General features: G+C 43.6%; 3 protein-coding genes across 4 annotated transcripts; 2 read left to right on the top strand and 1 right to left on the bottom strand.

Moving 5' to 3' along the window:
- Positions 1–1,167: 1,167 nt before the first annotated feature.
- On the bottom strand, positions 1,168–8,102 carry wdr20b (WD repeat domain 20b). The gene is made up of 4 exons (XM_017409002.3): positions 7,830–8,102; positions 5,169–5,351; positions 3,649–5,058; positions 1,168–2,326 (listed from the first exon to the last, which is right to left on the bottom strand). The coding sequence occupies exons 1-4, from the start codon at positions 8,076–8,078 to the stop codon at positions 2,270–2,272; spliced, it is 1,899 nt and encodes a 632-aa protein (XP_017264491.1). The 5' UTR covers positions 8,079–8,102; the 3' UTR covers positions 1,168–2,269.
- A 2,016-nt stretch (positions 8,103–10,118) lies between these two features.
- Positions 10,119–14,605, top strand: hsp90aa1.1 (heat shock protein 90, alpha (cytosolic), class A member 1, tandem duplicate 1). The gene is made up of 11 exons (XM_017409165.3): positions 10,119–10,365; positions 11,080–11,229; positions 11,337–11,703; positions 11,812–11,945; positions 12,055–12,360; positions 12,455–12,620; positions 12,762–12,952; positions 13,048–13,195; positions 13,304–13,572; positions 13,776–14,109; positions 14,214–14,605. Exons 2-11 carry the CDS (start codon positions 11,080–11,082, stop codon positions 14,321–14,323), a joined length of 2,175 nt encoding a protein of 724 aa, XP_017264654.1. The 5' UTR covers positions 10,119–10,365; the 3' UTR covers positions 14,324–14,605.
- Positions 14,606–15,022: 417 nt separating this feature from the next.
- On the top strand, positions 15,023–19,696 carry hsp90aa1.2 (heat shock protein 90, alpha (cytosolic), class A member 1, tandem duplicate 2). Of its 2 annotated transcripts, XM_017409164.3 has the most exons (11): positions 15,023–15,177; positions 16,078–16,227; positions 16,347–16,713; positions 16,796–16,929; positions 17,097–17,426; positions 17,524–17,689; positions 17,778–17,968; positions 18,176–18,323; positions 18,427–18,695; positions 18,790–19,123; positions 19,257–19,696. In XM_017409164.3, exons 2-11 carry the CDS (start codon positions 16,078–16,080, stop codon positions 19,364–19,366), a joined length of 2,199 nt encoding a protein of 732 aa, XP_017264653.1. In that variant the 5' UTR covers positions 15,023–15,177; the 3' UTR covers positions 19,367–19,696.
- The last annotated feature ends 235 nt before the right edge of the window (positions 19,697–19,931 follow it).

Raw genomic sequence — 19,931 nt, 5'->3', positions numbered from 1 at the left:
CTAATTTTCTGATATGATGAATTTGAGATTTTCATTTGTTGTCATTTGTAATCATCAAAATTAAACGAAATAAACATTTGAAATATATGAGTTTGTATGTAATGTATGAATATAATATACAAGTTTCACTTTTTAAATGGAATTACTCAAATCAATCTACTTTTTCATGATATTCTAATTTTATGACCAGCACCTGTACTTTTCAGTCCTTTTGTCTGCCTCTCATCGACAGTCAGATGGCTTAGGGAGTGAAACAGATGTGTGGTTACCATGGTGACCAGACTGAGCCAGAAGCAGCAGATTTAACATTATTTTCGGCCCTGATACAGTTCAAATATCAAAATGTCCTTTTTTTTAAGTTTAGATTACAAACTTAAGTTAATATTTTGGGCAGTATTGTTGCATTGGTTCCCTTCAAACCCTTTCAAAGATAAATTGACCATTTTCCCTTACCAGTTTCTTTCAGCGCATGCATGAAAAATACCTGACATGGCGTTTGGAAGCTGTCTGTATATGAAGTTATTCTTATAATGCTGAAGAAAGCCAAACACGATTTGACGTTCTTCATATTTGAAAGCAGCCCGTTTGTCCTAACTCGGCTCGTTTCTTACGTGAGGAAATGTAAAGGAACACAAGTGGAACATGCGTTGTGTCAAAGTTGTTTTAATAGGCGTCACATGAAGGAAAGGGATCCCGCTGTTGAAAATCCTTGATCCTGTGTGGGTACCTGATAACCCCCCCCCGCAACTACACCGCCATCAAACGCTGACGTCGAGTCAGCTGGAGTTCAGCACAGTGTCAAAAAAGGGTTGTTCACAAGTCAAGAGTCGCAAGCTTCAGCCCTGTCTGCAGAGACACCTCTCAGTCTTATTTAAGGAAAAATCACAAGTTGATGGGTGGGACCGGAGTCTACGAGCAAAAGGGGGAAGGAAAGGGGGGGCGCTTATACCAGCGATAGTCTTTCTGTGGTTTACCTGAGCTTGGAGTGACGGCTGCGTCTACCTGTCTGCCATAAAACCTGCAGCGACAGGTCAGCAAGCGCGCAGCACGACCTGCGAGAGAGAGAGAGAGGCTGCTCTAAGGTGTTAACTAGACCGAACGTTTCATTCATAAAAATACACCTGAATTCTCTTTTTTGTACAACAGAAAAAGAAACGTGTTCACCTGCATATTCAAGGTTTGTTTTAATATTAGACTTTCCGTATAAGAAATATCACTATTTTATGAAATGAGGCTCTTTAAACTAACATATTAACGATCATTTCACCCATAAATCCTCAAAGTATTTACATATAGTACAGTACCAATTTCATCCGAAACAATATTAAAATAAAATGTTCAGTAGATACAAATGTTTGTTTTTTTTCTTTTCTCCACTTTTGTTAAAGAGTCTCGACACTCGAAAACCGTAAAGCCATTCTTGTCTAACAAACTATTAAGTGCAAAGAAATTTTTCCATTTATATATATTTATATAAAAAACAACACTATAATTGCAGCATCCAGCGGTGAGACAGAACGAGCCGTTTCCCCTCAAGTGCCTCCAGAGCTGACGTCAGAACGTTGCGCTCGTGTTCCGTCGTCAAATATTCGAAACGGGGGAGAAAAAAAACTGGAGAACGAGTATCAAAGGAAACATGTGCAAAACTCACCCTTTAAGTGTGACACCTTAGATTCTAATATTTCTAAGGGGAAGTACAGATCTAGCTCTCTTGAGTTTGAGGACTAAGGATGTTGATGGAATCACTCAGGAGAGACTTTTTTTTTTTTTAAATAGTTTGGAGAATATGCTGCAGCTTCAAAACAGTGCCTTATTGGGAAATTCATCAAAACACTCAAGGGGATTGAAGTAAACACAAACAACGGGTTAATTAGAGGCATCATCACCACACTGTGTCTAGTCTTTAAAGATCTACAGGCACAAGAGATTAGGTAACAAGAGTTTGTTCGCTTCGGACTAGACAATATTTGATATGACAAAAGACGGAAAGGTAAGCTTCCTGGAAGGTTTAACGTGCACCCTCTAACTTCCAGCAGCTCTTCCTTTTTCCGACCCTCCTCCTTGAGCAGGGATCTTGTTTCCAAACCCCGGCTTTGGGCAGAACCAGCTTCCTTAAACCGACGGACGACATGAAGACAAACGGGGGGGCGGGGGGTGTTGTAGTGATGAGATGGACTGCGACGCCGGAGGTCGTGTGCTGCGTGCGAAGAGGAGCGCCGCAGGGACTCGGTCCTCCTCGCCTCTGACGCGCGGCGCACCGGCGCTGGGGCTATACCACCGTTCCGCTGGGGGAGTTGGCGGGGTTGTTTTGAGATGACAACAATCCCTGCGGGAACACAAGCAAGGCACGTGTTGATAACAAACAGGCTGGTGCTGAAATGTAACACAAGAGGCAGATCAGCACGTCTGGGAGGTTCACTGGCAGAGAAAATGGGGAAACAATCCAAATTCAGCTCGTTTATCGAATAACCTCTGCCGGCAATGAGGCGTTAAATGCTTTTCAAAAGGCATGTGTCAGTATGAGATTCTGACAGTACAATAACACGGGATTAAAACAAACACTTAAAAATGCATCACATGATTTAATTGCTTTTATGTAAAAGCCAAACTGCACCGGGCTTATATAATCATGAAGCATTATATCACATAATGCTTAATTTTTATATTTATAGATAGGTTTATAGGTGGGTTTTGATTTTAGTGCTCATATATAGAGTGCCTTGCAAAAGTAATCAAATGTATTAAAAAAATATTCAAAAGTACTGGATGTTTTCTGCTTTTATTGCGGTCATAAGTCAGTCATGATCGCTATAAATTGGCCTTTACAAAAATTATATATATATATATATATATATATATATATATAAAAGAAGAAGGAGGATATAGTGATAGAGACCACCAAGACCCATGGGAGTTCTCTGAAGGAGTTAAAGCTTCAGCAGCTGATGGGACAGACTGCTCAGCCCGGGTTCTTCACCGGGCTGAGCTTTATGGCAGAGTGGCAGAAAACAGAAAACTACTGTTGAAGAAAAGAGATTAAAGCTCCACATGAGTCTCTGAACAATCTATACAAACTCTAGTTGAGAATACTTAAAATAGGAGACTGACAGAGCCAAAGCAAACATAATGAAAATCAGTAGAGCATTTTCCTGCACTCAGGACTCATTTTAAACCAATTTGTGTGTGTTTTTTTTTTTACTTTTTATTTGATGATGTTTAAGAGCAAGGCTGAAATTTAGATTTATTTAAAAGTGTTGAGAATAAATACAAAAAAATAATCAAACAAAACCGCTTTCTCAATGGTATTCTTATTAAAAGTCATTTAAACTGTAGGGAACAGTATGACAGAAACATCGGCCTAACTCTGATAGTTATTAGCAAAGTTTTAAAAGCAGATCTCGCATGATCAGTTAACACTCAGTATTTGTTGGAGCGACTCTCAGCTACTAACACACAAAACTGGAATGTGGAAGGAAAAAAAAAAAAAAAAAAAAGGTAAAAATGATTAAAATTCTGTTGGTCTCGTCACTTAATCTCTGCCTGCAACGCAGCGTTAAAAGCTTCTGGATGCTTATAAATGCCTTCAACCGAAGCAGCCTGAGTGTAGTGTCGTCACATGATGGCATCTTCAAGAGGATAGTCACTCACCACTTTCCCAGGCCTGGCCCATGTGCAAACGAAACCCTCCTGACAAGCTGTTACCAGACAGTCCTCCAGGAAGATTAACACAGTGAGTCTCTCGTGGGCAATCTTCTTGCACATCAGCGGCTCTAAGAGCGGCACTTCCTCCATGCGGGGGCACAGCGTCGTGCCCAGAGTCTTAGCTGCCTCGGCTTTCGCCGTCCGCGACGAGCTGAGCTGGTTGAGCTTGTCGCTGCTCTTGTTGCTGATCTGACCCATGCTGAAGTTCCGCTTGTGGTCCTTCTCGTGGCGCTCCTTGCGCGAGTCGTGCAGGGACAGCGAGGCGAACTTGTTGACGCTGTTGGCGATGAAGCTGCCGTCGATGATGTGGTTGCCCTTGGTGCTGCTGCCGCTGCTGCTGCAGCTGCTGCCCGTGTGGCTGTTCGGCGTGCTGCCCCCCGCCGGGTTGGACGAGTGGGGCAAGCTGTTGGACCGGGGCAGCGTGCCGGGGAGGGAACTAGCTGGGTTGCCGCTGCTGCTACTATTGCTCACATTGTCTTTACCGTTGGTGCCGCTGGAATTGGTGGTGGTGGTGGTGATTGATACAGTAGTAATCGTCTGTCCAGTGGCTGGAGAGCTTGAGGCGTTCATAACATTAGTGTGAGTCCTAGTGCGCGATAAAGGGAGGTGAGGGAAAAGAATGTCTTCTGTCAGATCCCACAGGCATAGCTGAGTATCCTGTCCCACTGAGCCAAATCTGTAGGTCACACTGACGGGCCTACTGTCCGTAGAGTTTCTTTTAGAGAGCTGAGAGTGAGAGCTGTTGGCTCTGTCTCTGCCTGCCCCCAAGTGAATCTGCTCGTGGAAGTCCTCGTCACTCCCGCTGAACTCGGCAGGCGGATCTCCGTCCTCAACACTCGTCGTGCAGTGGTCAAACGCCACCACGCTCACCCACGACTTGTGGCCGTGCCCCCGTGCGATGACTTTGCAGTCCAAGAACGACCACACGGTTACCAAGTCGTCCTCCCCTCCGGCCACGATGTACCGCCCGTCGGGGCTCCAGCACACGCACAGCAAGCCGCCGAAGTAGCTCTTCATCGTTCCGTGGAGCTCCGCGGCATCGAAGCCAAACACCCGCAGGAAGCCGTCCTGACTTGCGCAGGCCAGGAACTTGCCGTCCGGGGAGAAGGCAAACTCGTTGAGCGCCCCGTCGCCCACCGTCCAGCGCAGCAGGGGGTTACGGGCCGACTTGCTCTTGCAAGTGTGCACTGCATAGTTTTCACCCTGCTTGAGGAGCTGGTAGTGAGGTGCTGTGGTGCCACAGGTGTTCTCCATGTTGTACAAGTACATGCTGCCGCTGGAATGAGCCACCAGAAACAGGCTTTCTGAACCAGGAACCCATCGTACGCACGTTACCCTTGATTTGTCAATAAGTCTCTGGAAGCAGGAGAGAAAACAAAAAGAACGAGTACAAGTATTAAACATACTTTATTCAGTTTCAAGAGAGGCCAAAGGCTTTCTGCAGAACAATGTTGACTGGAACCCACCTCCTCGTTGAAGAGTTTGCTGGTTTCCTTCTTGATCGGGTCTATAAGTTGCACCTGGCCTGCTGAGAAGCCCACCAGCAGGGAGACGCTCTCTGCTGTCGCTGTGAGCGGGTTGAAGTCATGACACGTGGGCTGCGTACCTTTGTATATCCTCTTGTCTATGGGCTTACTAAGATCAGCAGCCTAGGATGATAACAGACACACAAAGCGTGCGTTACTAACAGCACTTTGACTGTGAAACAAAAAGATATTTTGCGATATATATATATATATATATATATATATATATATATATATATATATATATATTCAGAAACCAAAAAAAAGACAAAACCTCCAAGCCGTTGAAAATTTCACATTTTGAAATGAGTAGGTTTTCCTTTAACCTATTTAAAATCTAGGCTTCCTCCAACCATTAGTTAATAGAAGGAAGGACTGTTTAGCCCAATCCGCAGCTCCTTTTATCTGAACGTTAAAGTTTTTTTTGAGCAAGATTCCTCGCCCCAGTTTAATCCCAAAGGTCAAACCAGCAGCGGGGATTTGTAAAAATAGAAGAAGACGACCAAGCTCAGACTGACAATTCAAATCACAGCTTTAGGTCATATTTTCCACGTGATCAGCGAGTCTGATTTGTGCGCCGAGAACATTACACAACGATCTCCATGTGTTGCAGTAGTCGATGTATATAAACACATTTGTGATGCTGATGGCAAGTGAAAAGGTCTAGCTTTCTAGTAAGTTCCAACATGTTGTTCTTCATTGCCGTCTGCTTCTAGCGGCGTAGATTTTGCCCAGGACTGACGGAGTCGTGCGCTGTTGTCTGTACGGGTCGGGGGTTGAAATGTAGTTTTTGATGCATCCCGATGTGGACACAACCGATTCCAAATCAATTTAAAAATGTAAAAAACTAATTATTCTTCAACGTTAATAAAGTCACATTGATGACTGCCAAAGGCAGAACTCAGACAGTTTATGACCTGCACACACAACAGAAGGAGAACGAGGTTGACCAAGGTATGAAACGACTCCTTCTGCACTGACAGCCAGTGTTTGGAACTGCTTCGGCTTCTACGACGTTGAAAGGGAAAAACGATGTTGAAAAGCGCCGCACAATATGTAAACTGTGTTCACGTTTCCACCTGGAGGAGGAAGAAAAAAAGACAGCCGATGGCAGCTACAGCACTAGCTGCCGCTGCTAACCAGAGGACTATTGAGTGAGCGACGTGAAGGTTTCTACCCAACTCAGGAAAGGTGAAGCGAATTACTAAGCCCGTTGCGACTTTTACTGCGAAGGATTTGCGTCTATATTCAGTTGGTGAAAACCAGGGCTCGTGCTCTATGCTTTGCACTTTGGAGCCATAATACAGTGGTCTCCAACCCTGGTCCTCAAGGGCCACCATCCTGCATGTTTTACTTGTTTCTCTGCTCCAACGCACCTGATTTGAATCAATGGGTGATTAACAGGCTTCTGCAGAACATGAAGAGGTGATTTAACCACTGAATCAGGTGTGTTGGAGCCAGGAAACAAGGAACACATGCAGGATAGTGGCCCTCAAGGACCAGGATTGGAGACCCCTGTCATTATAGAACAGGACCGTCCTATGCCAAAGACACTAACATGGCCATTCCCACACTCTACAACGAGACAAAAAAAGTCAGGGAAACACTAAAGCGAGTAGGTAAGATAGCTCTAACTTGTGACGTGTGAGCATCTAGTGCCACAGAATCTCCTGTCACTGTACTCAGATTCTTGACTCCTTTTATTGTTCAATTAGTTCCCCAAAGCTCATATGAATGAAAACAAAAATAGTTTTATACTGCAGCGTAAAGCAAAATATTACATGCTTAGGATTTTGTTTTTTAGGACAATTATGGGAGCATCGATAATTATTTTATGATTGCATCACAGCCCTCTGAATCACAATCAAGTTGCCTAAAGAGTCCCACCCCTGGCGTTCTGCATGTTTGAGAACCAGAGCTTTCGTATCGAGACCACCGATTCTTTCCATTGTTGCACATCGACACTAGGCATGTCGCAAAGGGGAAAAATGTCAGCAAAGTTCGCACTGGGACGCCAGGCTACCGCTGGATGCGGCTCCGGGGGGGCAACACATCATTAGCGTGATCATCACTTCTGTCACTTACCATCCCTGTTTAACGAGACCAATCGTGACTGCGTGCGATCATACACTGGCTCACATTACATCACATCCAACCGCCAACAGTGAAGTGTACACATCATTAGACCAGAGCTAACAATCACTTTTCACTTCCAGTCCACTGCCTTAGCTGGCTCTCTCAGAGGAACGTCAGCGTCGCCTCTTTTTTGTTTGTCGAGCACAACATGCTAGTCATTTTTTTGCCTACAGGGATTTGGTTACCATGTAAATAACGAAGATAAACAAACAACAAGCCTTCGTCAGATTTCGTGTCACTTCGTGCCACTGCTTGCTACAAAGAGCCCGAGCGACTGGCAGACAGCGTGGGAGTCTTATCCGGGGCAGAAAACAAACTGTGACGATGTTTACTAAGAATGCTAATTAGTCCCTAACTCAGCTGGGTCAGACACAGGACGGCCTCGACTCGGCAACCTGCGCACTTCGGTGAGAGCCGACAGCCGCGTTTTTTCAAGCCGTGCTCCCGGCTGTCAATGTTGTTTACCTTTCTCACGCCTTTGTAGATGTAAAAGTACAGCTCCCGGCCCACATTAAAACAGATCCTGTCCCCGTTGCCGGACTGGTCGTTCACGTTGACGAAGGAGACCTTGACGGGGTTGGAGCCCTGCGAGTTGAAGGGCACCCGGTTCGGCCGGCTGTACTCGGAGTGAGTGAGGAGCTTGTAGACGCCTTCCCGGGTGGTAAACTGAGTTTTAATTTCGTTCGTCTCCTTCCCTCCTCCCTCCGCTGCCATCTTGGAAGTTGGCGTTCATCCTTGTCCGAGGCCCCGGATGTTGCTCAGAGCGCATGCGCCGGACCGTTGAAGCCCGGTAGCCATGCGTACTAATATAAACAAAACCAGGAACAACAACAAAGTGTAACCTGCACGAAAATCAACCCGCTTACACACAATGACACAACAGACAGAGGAAAATATATCCTAGGTATAAAATGCTTTTCTGTTTTAAAAATATTTAATTGCAAATGTGTTAGTCTATTATTTTATATATCTTAAAACCTTGTGGAAAATACAACTAGTAGGTCACTTTTATAACTTTCTAACCAAGCAACAGCAGATGTTCTATTAAATACATCCTCTTTAACCAGCAAAAAAAAGCATATTACTAAGGCTAAGTATTTAGAGCCTTTAATGGGTAGTTATTGTGTTGTAAAATGCTTGTAGCATGCTGCATGAAAGCCCATTTTTACCACAAAAAAAAAACTGTCAAGTTGTATATTATAATTATAATATTCAAAGTTATAATTATAAACTTCAAAGTCATAATTATAAGATACAAAGTCAAAATTAGGAATTTTAAAGTCATAATTCTAACTTTTTATCTCATAATTGTGGTTTTAAAACTCTAAATTCTAAGTTTGTTTCATAATTTTGCACTTTGTATCTTATAATTCTGACTTTGAAGTTTGTAACTCTAACTTTGTATCATAATTCTGACATTCATTATTCTGACTTTTTATAAATCTGATTTTGGAACTCATAAATATGACACCTCATTTGACATTTTTTGTTTTTTAGTGGTGGTAGTTGGCTTCCATACAGCTGTAACTGCTTGCATATGGAAGACCATTGTCATTGCTGTTATTAGATTGCTAAACAATTAACCAAGCTGAATTTTTAAAACAAACAAACAAACAAAAACTTTCACTTCCCAGAACTACATTACAGAAAAATCGATTTCTGTGAAGAAAACACAGATTATAAACTGACAGTATCTTTAAACTTTGAAGAATCTGGCTTCTTTAACGGTGACTGCGGCGACAGTGCTTCGTGTTTCACAAATACGCAAAGTCAGCTTCTAGTAGTATCTCCTATCAGCTGGACACATTTGGATTGCATAACAGAGATGAGGCAAGTGAAAAATACTGCCATCTTCTGATCGTTTGAAGTCATAAAGGTTCACAATGGACTACTAGACTGTTCTAGATTACAGAACAACGTTAACTAAATTTTATGCCACTTTGTAGTTTATTGGAAGCTTTTTCTTAAGGGGAGTAAGCACGCTTCACCTCTGATTACTTCTTCTAAGAATACAGTGAGTTCATTCTATATGTGAGGATGTGCAAATATAGCAGCATTTCCAGATTTTTCTCAAGCCATATTACATAAATCTGCCTGAATTTCTGTTCAACTCATATAAACATTAAAAACAATCTCATATCCTCCCAGTCTCATGGATGCAACGTGTGTTCAGATTATCATGTATGTTTCAGTGTGAACTGATGCTATCTTGATTCAGTTTATTATGACCATAGCCCCAGACTGGGGCCTAAATGCTTCGCACATCAGCCCACACAAGTTGTACCTCATACTGCCTTTACTTAATAAGACCACAAGAATAAAACTAAAACATAAAGAGAGAAATTCTCTCGATTTTAACCTGGCAGATACCGTGTGCCAGTCTGAGGAGCAACTTTCTCAGCTTTTCTAAGACGTACAACAAGAGACTTCCATAGTCTGCCAATGTGTCCTAAATAAACCAAATTTTGCAAGCCACCCCCCAAACTCCATGAGTCTGCTGTTCATTCCAGTTCAGTATGGGCGAGTTCAGGGAGATGACCAGCAGCAGGTGACGGCAAAACCAATGCACAGCTGTGACGCTTACAGGGGCGTACAGGGCCCAACAGGCAGACAAGCTATCAGGAAAGCTCTCACTGAGTGACAGGCACTCCTTGTGACTCTGCAGCCCTATAAGGGCACATGAACTTTAGGGATCTCTCTCTTGCTACCCCCACCTTCCTGGCTTTTCCTTAACACCTCTCCCTCACCGTAGTGAACATATTTTCTGGAAGCTTCTAAAGAGGAGCTTCGAGAAACCCACCCCTGAAGTATAAAAAGACGCCAGCATGGCCTTGGGTCTGCATAGACTTACGAGGAAGCTCACTTGAATGCATCGAAGAGAGACTTAACTGCCCACTTGAGCAGCGGCGACGCACAGATTTGAAGCCTTGCAAGAGAAGAAAAGAAGAAAAGTGATTTGTTCAACAGTTCGCTTTAAGAAGTGACAAAGATTACAGTCAAGGTAAGACTGGAACAGCAAACCTTTGACATTTTAGCCGTATTTAGTAGTTGACAGTGTAGAAGCAGGATAAAATACAATTTATTTTAGTGTTCAGAACTGTTCTTTGTACAATGGCAGAGCAGCCTTTTCCCCCATCTTAGTTCTTAGTGAGACTGCAGCGTGTAAGGAGCGCATGGCAGGAAGGGTGACCCTGAGCCAGAAAGGAGCAACGAGTGAGCATGGGAACAAATAGGCACATCTTTTAGGAAAAAAAAAACAAAACAATATGTAGTGTTGGAACTTTAGATAAAGTGTATGTATTCTTTATTTAAAGAAAGTATATCATTTACCAAAAGTACATCTAAACATAAGCTTATATATCATTAAAAACATAAAGATGTATCTTCTTTTATCTTCAAGTTGCAACCTTTTATGTTCTCTATTAAAATGATGTTAGCTTATCACACTAAAGCCATTGGGGAGAGTGAGGTAAGCATCAGAACTCCACCCACTTGCCCAGTTTTTGATTGACAGACGGAACATTTGCTCTTGGACCAGCAGGGCTCTTGACCACATGTGAGCCACGTGGCTGTCTTAGTTAAAGTCTTTAGAACTGAATTGTTCATTAAAAAATGCAAATACTGAATGTAGAAATTTGAGGAAACATTATTAGCAAAATTCAAGAATGGCATAATTCTAAAATGCAGTTTTAAAAGTATATATGCTTTCCTTTAGATGCCTGAGAACGCTGGACCCGTTATGGAGGAGGAAGTGGAGACCTTTGCCTTCCAGGCTGAGATTGCTCAGCTCATGTCTCTTATTATCAACACTTTCTACTCAAACAAAGAGATCTTCCTTAGAGAGCTCATCTCCAACTCCTCCGACGTAAATAAAAGCAACATTTTAAAACATTTGCACTTTTCCTTTTTTTGAAAAAAAATTTAAAAATCAGTAAGCAATTGTATGTTAACATGGTTCTCTCTTCTGGGTAGGCCTTGGACAAGATCAGATATGAAAGCCTGACAGACCCCAGCAAACTTGAGTCCTGCAAGGAGCTGAAGATTGAAGTCAAGCCTGACCTGCACGCTCGCACCCTGACCCTCATCGACACGGGCATCGGCATGACCAAGGCCGACCTGATCAACAACCTGGGCACGATTGCCAAGTCTGGCACCAAGGCGTTCATGGAGGCCCTGCAGGCTGGAGCTGACATCTCCATGATCGGTCAGTTCGGCGTGGGTTTCTACTCGGCCTACCTGGTGGCCGAGAAGGTGACGGTCATCACAAAGCACAACGATGACGAGCAGTATGTGTGGGAGTCTGCAGCTGGTGGCTCATTTACAGTCAAACCTGACAGTGGTATGTTTCGTTCTCTTCACTGAACTTCAGTCAGTGATTTCCATAATAAACACTGTATTATTCATTGTCTGATGCTGAATTTGACGTTGATTTGATTGCTGCCTTTAGGTGAGCCTATCGGCAGAGGAACAAAAGTTATCCTTCACCTGAAAGATGATCAGACTGAATATTGCGAGGAGAAGCGCATTAAGGAAGTTGTGAAGAAGCACTCCCAGTTCATTGGCTATCCTATTACACTTTATGTAAGTTATCAATTAGTAATTTATCCGAATTGGACTTGCCATAGACATGAATGAACAGTGAAAATGTCATATCAAATGAGATACTCATAAACCCTCTCATATGTTCCAGGTGGAGAAGACGAGAGAGAAGGAAGTGGACCTGGATGAGGGAGAGAAGGAGGAGGAGGTGGAGAAAGATGCTGCCGAGAACAAGGACAAACCTAAGATTGAGGATGTGGGCTCGGACGAGGATGAAGATTCAAAGGATGGGAAGAACAAGAGGAAGAAGAAGGTCAAGGAAAAGTACATCGACGCTCAAGAGCTGAACAAGACTAAGCCCATCTGGACGCGTAACCCTGACGACATCACTAACGAGGAGTACGGCGAGTTCTACAAGAGTCTCACCAACGACTGGGAGGATCATCTGGCAGTCAAGGTGAGCTGGAGATGCCAAAAATCACTTTTTATCTTAATTCCTTGTAGTCCTTGTAATGTAAATAAAATTGTGCTTTTTTTTCTTGAAACTGCAGCATTTCTCAGTGGAAGGTCAACTGGAGTTCCGGGCCCTGCTCTTTGTACCCAGGAGAGCCGCTTTTGACCTCTTTGAAAACAAGAAAAAGAGAAACAACATCAAGCTTTATGTGCGCAGGGTCTTCATTATGGATAACTGTGAGGAGCTGATTCCAGAGTATCTCAGTAAGTACAACACAAATCATCAGTCTGATCCCTTTAAATGAAGTAGCCTACGTTCATAATTCCTTATTGTCTGTTAAATATTGAAAGAAATACATTTGCCTGGCTTTGGATGTCTGAACAGGGTTCATTGTCTTTGTTCAGATTTCATCAAGGGTGTGGTGGACTCTGAGGACCTTCCCCTGAACATCTCCAGGGAGATGCTGCAGCAGAGCAAGATCCTGAAGGTAATCCGCAAGAACCTGGTAAAGAAGTGCCTGGAGCTGTTCACAGAGCTGTCTGAGGACAAGGACAACTACAAGAAGTTCTACGAGCAGTTCTCCAAGAACATCAAGGTAGATTAACTCTTCTGAGGTAAACCTTTCGGGTAAATGTCGTATTGAGGTTTCATTTTTACTAACACACAAAAACAAATTATTTCATGTTTCAGCTTGGTATCCACGAGGACTCCCAGAACAGAAAGAAGCTGTCCGAACTTCTGCGATACTACACCTCTGCCTCTGGAGACGAGATGGTTTCCCTCAAGGACTATGTCTCCCGCATGAAGGAGAACCAGAAACACATCTACTACATCACTGGTATGTTTTTTAGTTTGTCTTCATAAAAAAAAAAAAAAAAAAAAAGTTTAAAATGATTTGTTAGCAGAATAATGATTCATTTATCATTCATCATAATGATTTTTATAGGTGAGACCAAAGACCAGGTGGCCAACTCTGCCTTTGTGGAGCGCCTTCGTAAATGTGGCCTGGAGGTCATCTACATGATTGAGCCCATTGACGAGTACTGCGTTCAGCAGTTGAAGGAGTACGATGGGAAGAACCTGGTTTCAGTGACAAAGGAAGGCCTGGAGCTGCCTGAGGATGAGGATGAGAAGAAGAAGCAGGAAGACCTCAAAAATAAGTTTGAGACACTCTGCAAGATCATGAAGGACATTCTCGACAAAAAAATTGAAAAGGTAACGTCTTTCCTTCTGGAAATGACGGAATCTAGTGTCCTAGTTCTTCACTATCAATAAAGTTAAACCAAGTGTGGCGGAGCGTTGCAATAATGCTGTTTAATATGATCCACAGGTTGTAGTCTCCAAACGCTTGGTTGCGTCCCCGTGCTGCACTTATGTAACTCTCAGCTAAATCACAAACTCTCGCCTTTGTTATTCAGGTCACCGTCTCCAACCGCCTAGTCTCTTCACCGTGCTGCATCGTCACGAGCACCTACGGCTGGACGGCCAACATGGAGAGGATCATGAAGTCCCAGGCCCTGAGGGACAACTCCACCATGGGATACATGACGGCCAAGAAGCACCTGGAGATCAACCCACTGCACCCGATTGTTGAGACGCTGAGGGAGAAGGCGGAGGCCGACAAGAACGACAAAGCTGTGAAGGACCTGGTCATCCTCCTGTTCGAGACCGCCCTGCTGTCCTCAGGATTCACACTGGAGGACCCACAAACACACGCCAACCGCATCTACAGAATGATCAAACTGGGTCTTGGTATGTTCTGTTCTCTAGACTACCACTAACACAGCCAGAAATAACCTCATAAGTATTAACTTCTAAGGGGCTTTGGTTGATAATGAATGTATGTGTTTTTGCAGGAATCGATGACGATGACTCTGCAGCTGAAGACCTCATTCAGCCAGCTGATGAAGACATGCCAGTCTTGGAAGGAGATGATGACACATCAAGAATGGAGGAAGTTGACTAAAATACTTACTAGATGTTTCCAGGCTTTCCTAATGTTTATTTTTGTAAGTTATTCTTTTCTCTGAAACATTATATTTAACACAACTCCTGTTCTTGATTTGTGTCGATTTATTTGAATTAATGTAGGCTATGAAATTGTTTCCGTTTGCATTGTATTTGCCATTTATATGAAACAAGCATTAAGAGTATTCTAAAGTCATTCGACTTATGTCTCTTTTTGTAACTATTAGATTTTTATATGTAAAGCTTTCAAATTTGTAATAAAATATGTTTGCAAATAACACTTGCTGTATTTTTTTCTGACTATTACATCCCAGAGTTGGCTTCCAACAAATAAATGTTTCTCTGGGAATAATGGGAGGTGCTGATTACGATATAACAGGTAGCAAATTTTTTAACATATTTAATTTTTTATAAAATGTTCTGGAATTTTCAGTGATTTCCGCTCGCTTCTGCTCCCACGTTTTCTTGACGTTTCTAAACCTTTCCTTATGTCAATCCCGCCTCCATCTGCCAAAAAAGGTAAAAATAAAAGGGCGTAGACAAAAAAACTGATTGACAAGCTGCCCGGCCTATCAGCGGCGATCACAATGCAGCCCCGCCTCCAACTGCCAAAGAAGAAACAAAATGGGCGGGTACAAAAAGAATGATTGACAGCCCGCCTGACCGGTCAGCGGCCACCTTAGAGCTTGTAAGGGAGGAAGATTTCAGACGGTTCTGGAAGGTCGGGTCGGGATTTTCTCGAACACTCTGAGGTAATATAAAAGCGGCACCCAGGATACCGTCACTACAGAGAAATTACCAGCCGTGACACCCATCTCATTCCGAAGCAGTTGATACATCTTGGAGACTAAGGTAAATGAATGTTCCTTCTTATTGTAATACGGCAGGTAAAAAAAAATATATTTACTTTAATGAGTAACATTAACTTTGATTTGCTTCTGTTTTCTTTTTGAATTATTTCGTCAAAGTTTGTGCGTTTAATTCACGAATGGCAAGGCTTTCTGAGTTTATTCAGACTGCAATTCAATACAAAACGTCTTGCATTAATTTAGCCTCGTATGATTCTTAACGTGCAGCCGCACAAAGAAGGACGCTTTCCCTAAAGTTAGCGAGCTTGTATCTTCACCGTACGACGTGTCAGGTGTTTTAAATGAGGATTTTTTATTTTTAAAAAACTAGAGCTAGCAGTTCGTATTACCCACTCCTGCTTTAATGGAGCAGTGCTGGAGCTGTCATTCATTGAATCTCTTCAGCTGACTGAGAAAGGGAGGGGCTTTGGATCCCCGTGGAAGCTGCTAGAGGGTTCTGGTTCCGCTCGCATCCTGGTAGCTTCTAGAAGGTCGCGCTTCGCCCGGCCAACCGGCAGGGGGAGCTGTTTCCGCTCAGCTGTGCCCACGTGCTCCTTCCTGACCAATCGGCGCCCCAATTAAAGCACTTCCAGCCAATTAGAAATTTGCTGCTGATTATCCAGATTCAGTCTTCATTACAAATATCATTAATATTAAACAGTTGAAACTAGATGTATGTTTTCTTTTTTTAACGTTTGAGATGACTACCTAAAGAAAAATATAAAACCAGCAGAAGCACCTTATTGATGAGTATGAAGTGTTTACTGCTGAAATCTACATCAGCTGATCCACCACACGTATAGTACCTAGATATATCAATGTAATTTACATTTAAAGTAAGAGTTTATTCCATTATTTGTAATCCGCTCGTCCTGAAAGTCAGTGTTTTATCTCCCATCTCCAGATGCCTGAGCTGCACGACCAACCAATGGAGGAGGAGGCAGAGACCTTCGCATTCCAGGCTGAAATTGCTCAGCTGATGTCCCTGATCATTAACACTTTCTATTCCAACAAAGAGATCTTCTTAAGAGAGCTTATCTCCAACTCCTCAGATGTAAGTTCACTGTAGTCTTAAATGCGTTGAGACGGTTAATGAGTTCAGTCTTGAGATTTAAAGAAGTTGATTACACAGTAGTCCTAACATAATTGTATTTATTCCCCATCTCCTGACAGGCTCTGGACAAAATTCGCTATGAGAGTCTCACTGACCCCACCAAGCTAGACTCTGGCAAAGACCTCAAGATCGAAATCAGACCCAACAAAGAAGAGCGCACCCTGACCCTCATCGACACGGGCATCGGCATGACCAAGGCCGACCTGATCAACAACCTGGGCACGATCGCCAAGTCGGGCACCAAGGCGTTCATGGAGGCCCTGCAGGCTGGGGCAGACATCTCCATGATCGGTCAGTTCGGCGTGGGTTTCTACTCAGCCTACCTGGTGGCTGAGAAGGTGACGGTCATCACAAAGCACAACGATGACGAGCAGTACGCCTGGGAATCCTCTGCCGGAGGTTCATTCACAGTCAAACTCGACAGCTGTAAGTAGTCTGAACAGCCACGCTTTTTACATCTTAAGAGTACTTGTTGCAATAAGCATCAACTTGTATATCCTCTCTGCAGCTGAACCGCTAGGACGTGGAACGAAGGTCATCCTTCACCTGAAAGAAGACCAGATAGAATACCTTGAGGAGAGAAGAGTCAAAGAGATTGTAAAGAAGCACTCCCAGTTCATAGGCTACCCTATTACACTCTTTGTAAGTATATAAAACCCTCTGAAATTTAATTTAAAAACTGTCTTTATAAATGTTAATTCCAGTTAACATTTAAGTTGTTAACAGAAAAATATGTTCATGCTGCAAAATAAACAGAAATATTGAGGCTCTGTGGCGTAACTGGACCCATTACTGATTTGTCTTGGCAGGTGGAGAAAGAGCGGGACAAGGAGGTGAGCGACGACGAGGCTGAGGAGGAGGAGAAGGACAAGGAGGAGAAGGAGGAGAAGGAAAAGGAGGAGAAGGACGAGGACAAACCCGAGATCGAGGATGTCGGATCAGACGAGGAGGATGACCACGACAAGTCTTCGGACAAAAAGAAAAAGAAGAAGAAGATCAAGGAAAAGTACATCGACCAGGAGGAGCTGAACAAGACCAAACCTCTGTGGACCCGCAATCCGGATGACATCACCAACGAGGAGTATGGCGAATTTTACAAGAGTCTCACAAACGACTGGGAGGACCACCTGGCAGTCAAGGTGAGCCTCGAGTTTTGTTTCATTTGTGAGTTTTGATCCTGTTTTGAGTTCCGACCAAAGAAAAAGTTGCATCCTTATTTTCTCTTTGTTCTTGCAGCATTTCTCGGTTGAGGGTCAGCTGGAGTTCCGCGCCCTTCTCTTTGTTCCCCGACGTGCTCCCTTCGACCTCTTTGAGAACAAAAAGAAGAAGAACAACATTAAGCTGTACGTGCGCAGAGTCTTCATCATGGACAACTGTGACGAGCTCATCCCGGAGTACCTCAGTAAGTCCCGTCGGCCCATCCAGACCCCTCGCCTGAATGTTACAGGGAAGCGGACGTTCTTTAACCAAGTTTTCCTCCTTCCTTTCAGACTTCATCAGGGGTGTGGTGGACTCCGAGGACCTGCCCCTGAACATCTCCAGGGAGATGCTGCAGCAGAGCAAGATCCTGAAGGTAATCCGCAAGAACCTGGTGAAGAAGTGCCTGGAGCTGTTCACAGAGCTGTCTGAGGACAAGGACAACTACAAGAAGTTCTACGAGCAGTTCTCCAAGAACATCAAGGTAGGCGCCCGTTAAAGCATGTAACTCCCGACAAATTGTTGGAGGTCTTTGTATGCAGAAATTATTTATAAATCGGCTCAAAGCAGTAAACTCTGCCTAGCATATAGACCCTAATTACCCCCTAATTTAGCTGGAAATAAGAAAGCCATTAAAGTGGCCACATTGTGACTGCCTGTTGCTGAAAGATTTTATTTTTTTCTCTTTCAGCTTGGTATCCATGAGGACTCCCAGAACAGAAAGAAGCTGTCCGAGCTGCTGCGATACTACACCTCTGCCTCTGGAGACGAGATGGTTTCCCTCAAGGACTACGTCACACGCATGAAAGACAATCAGAAGCACATCTACTACATCACTGGTGAGACTCTTTAATGTTAACCACTGCGACAAGGACACTTGAATCAGTTGTGTTTCTGTTTTAAGTAAATAGATTTTTAAAAACTGCAACCTGTCGCCCTCAGGTGAAACAAAGGACCAAGTCGCAAACTCTGCCTTCGTGGAGCGTCTCCGCAAAGCTGGCCTGGAGGTCATATACATGATCGAGCCCATTGACGAGTACTGCGTCCAGCAGCTGAAGGAGTTCGAAGGAAAGAACCTGGTTTCAGTGACAAAGGAAGGTCTGGAGCTGCCCGAGGACGAGGAAGAGAAGAAGAAGCAGGAGGAGAAGAAGGCTCAGTTTGAGAACCTCTGCAAGATCATGAAGGATATCTTGGAAAAGAAAGTGGAAAAGGTGAGCAGATGTAAAGGATTAACTGTCCCCGCACAACGTTTGTGCACTTATGTAACTCTCAGCTAAATCACAAACTCTCGCCTTCATTATTCAGGTCACCGTCTCCAACCGCCTAGTCTCTTCGCCGTGCTGCATCGTCACGAGCACCTACGGCTGGACGGCCAACATGGAGAGGATCATGAAAGCCCAGGCCCTGAGGGACAACTCCACCATGGGATACATGGCTGCCAAGAAACACCTGGAGATCAACCCCGACCACCCCATCATGGAGACGCTGAGGCAGAAGGCGGAGGCCGACAAGAACGACAAGTCGGTGAAGGACCTGGTCATCCTCCTGTTCGAGACCGCCCTGCTGTCCTCAGGATTCACACTGGAGGACCCACAAACACACGCCAACCGCATCTACAGAATGATCAAACTGGGTCTTGGTACGTTTATAATATTGATACTGCTTCTCTTTTTATTTCTTAGCTGTGCAACTTGCACAAAATGCTGCCTGTAATCAACACTAAATGCCTGGGTTTCGCTGACTTGACTGACCTGCTCTTGTCACCTCTTTAGGTATCGATGAAGACGACGTGACGTCAGACGACACCACCTCTGCTCCCACCGAGGACATGCCCCCACTCGAAGGGGACGATGACACATCCAGAATGGAAGAAGTGGACTAAGTGTCTCCTAATCCCTAGCAAGTGTTCAGAAGTAGTTCATTGTACAGTTCAAAATTTAAATGTTGTAAATGAGCCTAGAATATCTCCTTTTCTTATTTTCCATTCTGATATTTCAATAGTTTTTCATTGACTTTCCAGTTTAGCTCCGAATCATTCCTTACCTTGTCAATAATTGTTCCTTAAGTTGCACCAATGCCGTTTGTTTTTGTTGTTTTTTTGTATTTATTGACATTCCAAAGTTTGTTTTCTATTACTGTAAATATCTTGAGGTTAATACTGTCATTTGGAACAGTGGTGCACATAAATAAAGATGAAACATGTTGAAGTTTTCTTCCTTTGTGTTAATTGTATGAAACTTTACATTTGTCACAGTTGAGCTACCTTTCATGTAATGGTACTTGAAGCAAAGTTAAACATGAGTATTCCTCAGTATCAAAGTAACAGGTACGGTACACATTTAAAAAGACTTGGGTTATATAGACATTACTAAAATGTCATGCTGTCCTTCATTAAGGCCAAATGAAGAAACATTGTGATCCCCTTCAGCAACATTAACAGTAAATAT

This window comes from Kryptolebias marmoratus, linkage group LG19 (genome assembly GCF_001649575.2).
Source record: "Kryptolebias marmoratus isolate JLee-2015 linkage group LG19, ASM164957v2, whole genome shotgun sequence".
Lineage (NCBI taxonomy): Eukaryota > Metazoa > Chordata > Actinopteri > Cyprinodontiformes > Rivulidae > Kryptolebias > Kryptolebias marmoratus.
Note: the sequence above shows the minus strand (reverse complement) of the source record. Positions and strands in the feature narration are given on the sequence as shown.

What these genes read in the sequence shown, in the direction of transcription:
- wdr20b (XM_017409002.3), bottom strand. Translation starts at nt 8,078, where the DNA reads ATGGCAGCGGAGGGAGGAGGGAAGGAGACGAACGAAATTAAAACTCAG. An exon ending in TCTACAAAGGCGTGAGAAAG is followed by an intron (nt 5,352 to 7,829) that starts GTAAACAACATT and finishes TTATCATCCTAG; the next exon opens with GCTGCTGATCTTAGTAAGCC. An exon ending in GGGCCAGGCCTGGGAAAGTG is followed by an intron (nt 2,327 to 3,648) that starts GTGAGTGACTAT and finishes GTGTTCCCGCAG; the next exon opens with GGATTGTTGTCATCTCAAAA.
- hsp90aa1.1 (XM_017409165.3), top strand. Translation starts at nt 11,080, where the DNA reads ATGCCTGAGAACGCTGGACCCGTTATGGAGGAGGAAGTGGAGACCTTT. An exon ending in TACAGTCAAACCTGACAGTG is followed by an intron (nt 11,704 to 11,811) that starts GTATGTTTCGTT and finishes TGCTGCCTTTAG; the next exon opens with GTGAGCCTATCGGCAGAGGA. An exon ending in ACACATCTACTACATCACTG is followed by an intron (nt 13,196 to 13,303) that starts GTATGTTTTTTA and finishes TGATTTTTATAG; the next exon opens with GTGAGACCAAAGACCAGGTG.
- hsp90aa1.2 (XM_017409164.3), top strand. Translation starts at nt 16,078, where the DNA reads ATGCCTGAGCTGCACGACCAACCAATGGAGGAGGAGGCAGAGACCTTC. An exon ending in GCACATCTACTACATCACTG is followed by an intron (nt 18,324 to 18,426) that starts GTGAGACTCTTT and finishes TGTCGCCCTCAG; the next exon opens with GTGAAACAAAGGACCAAGTC. An exon ending in AATGATCAAACTGGGTCTTG is followed by an intron (nt 19,124 to 19,256) that starts GTACGTTTATAA and finishes TCACCTCTTTAG; the next exon opens with GTATCGATGAAGACGACGTG.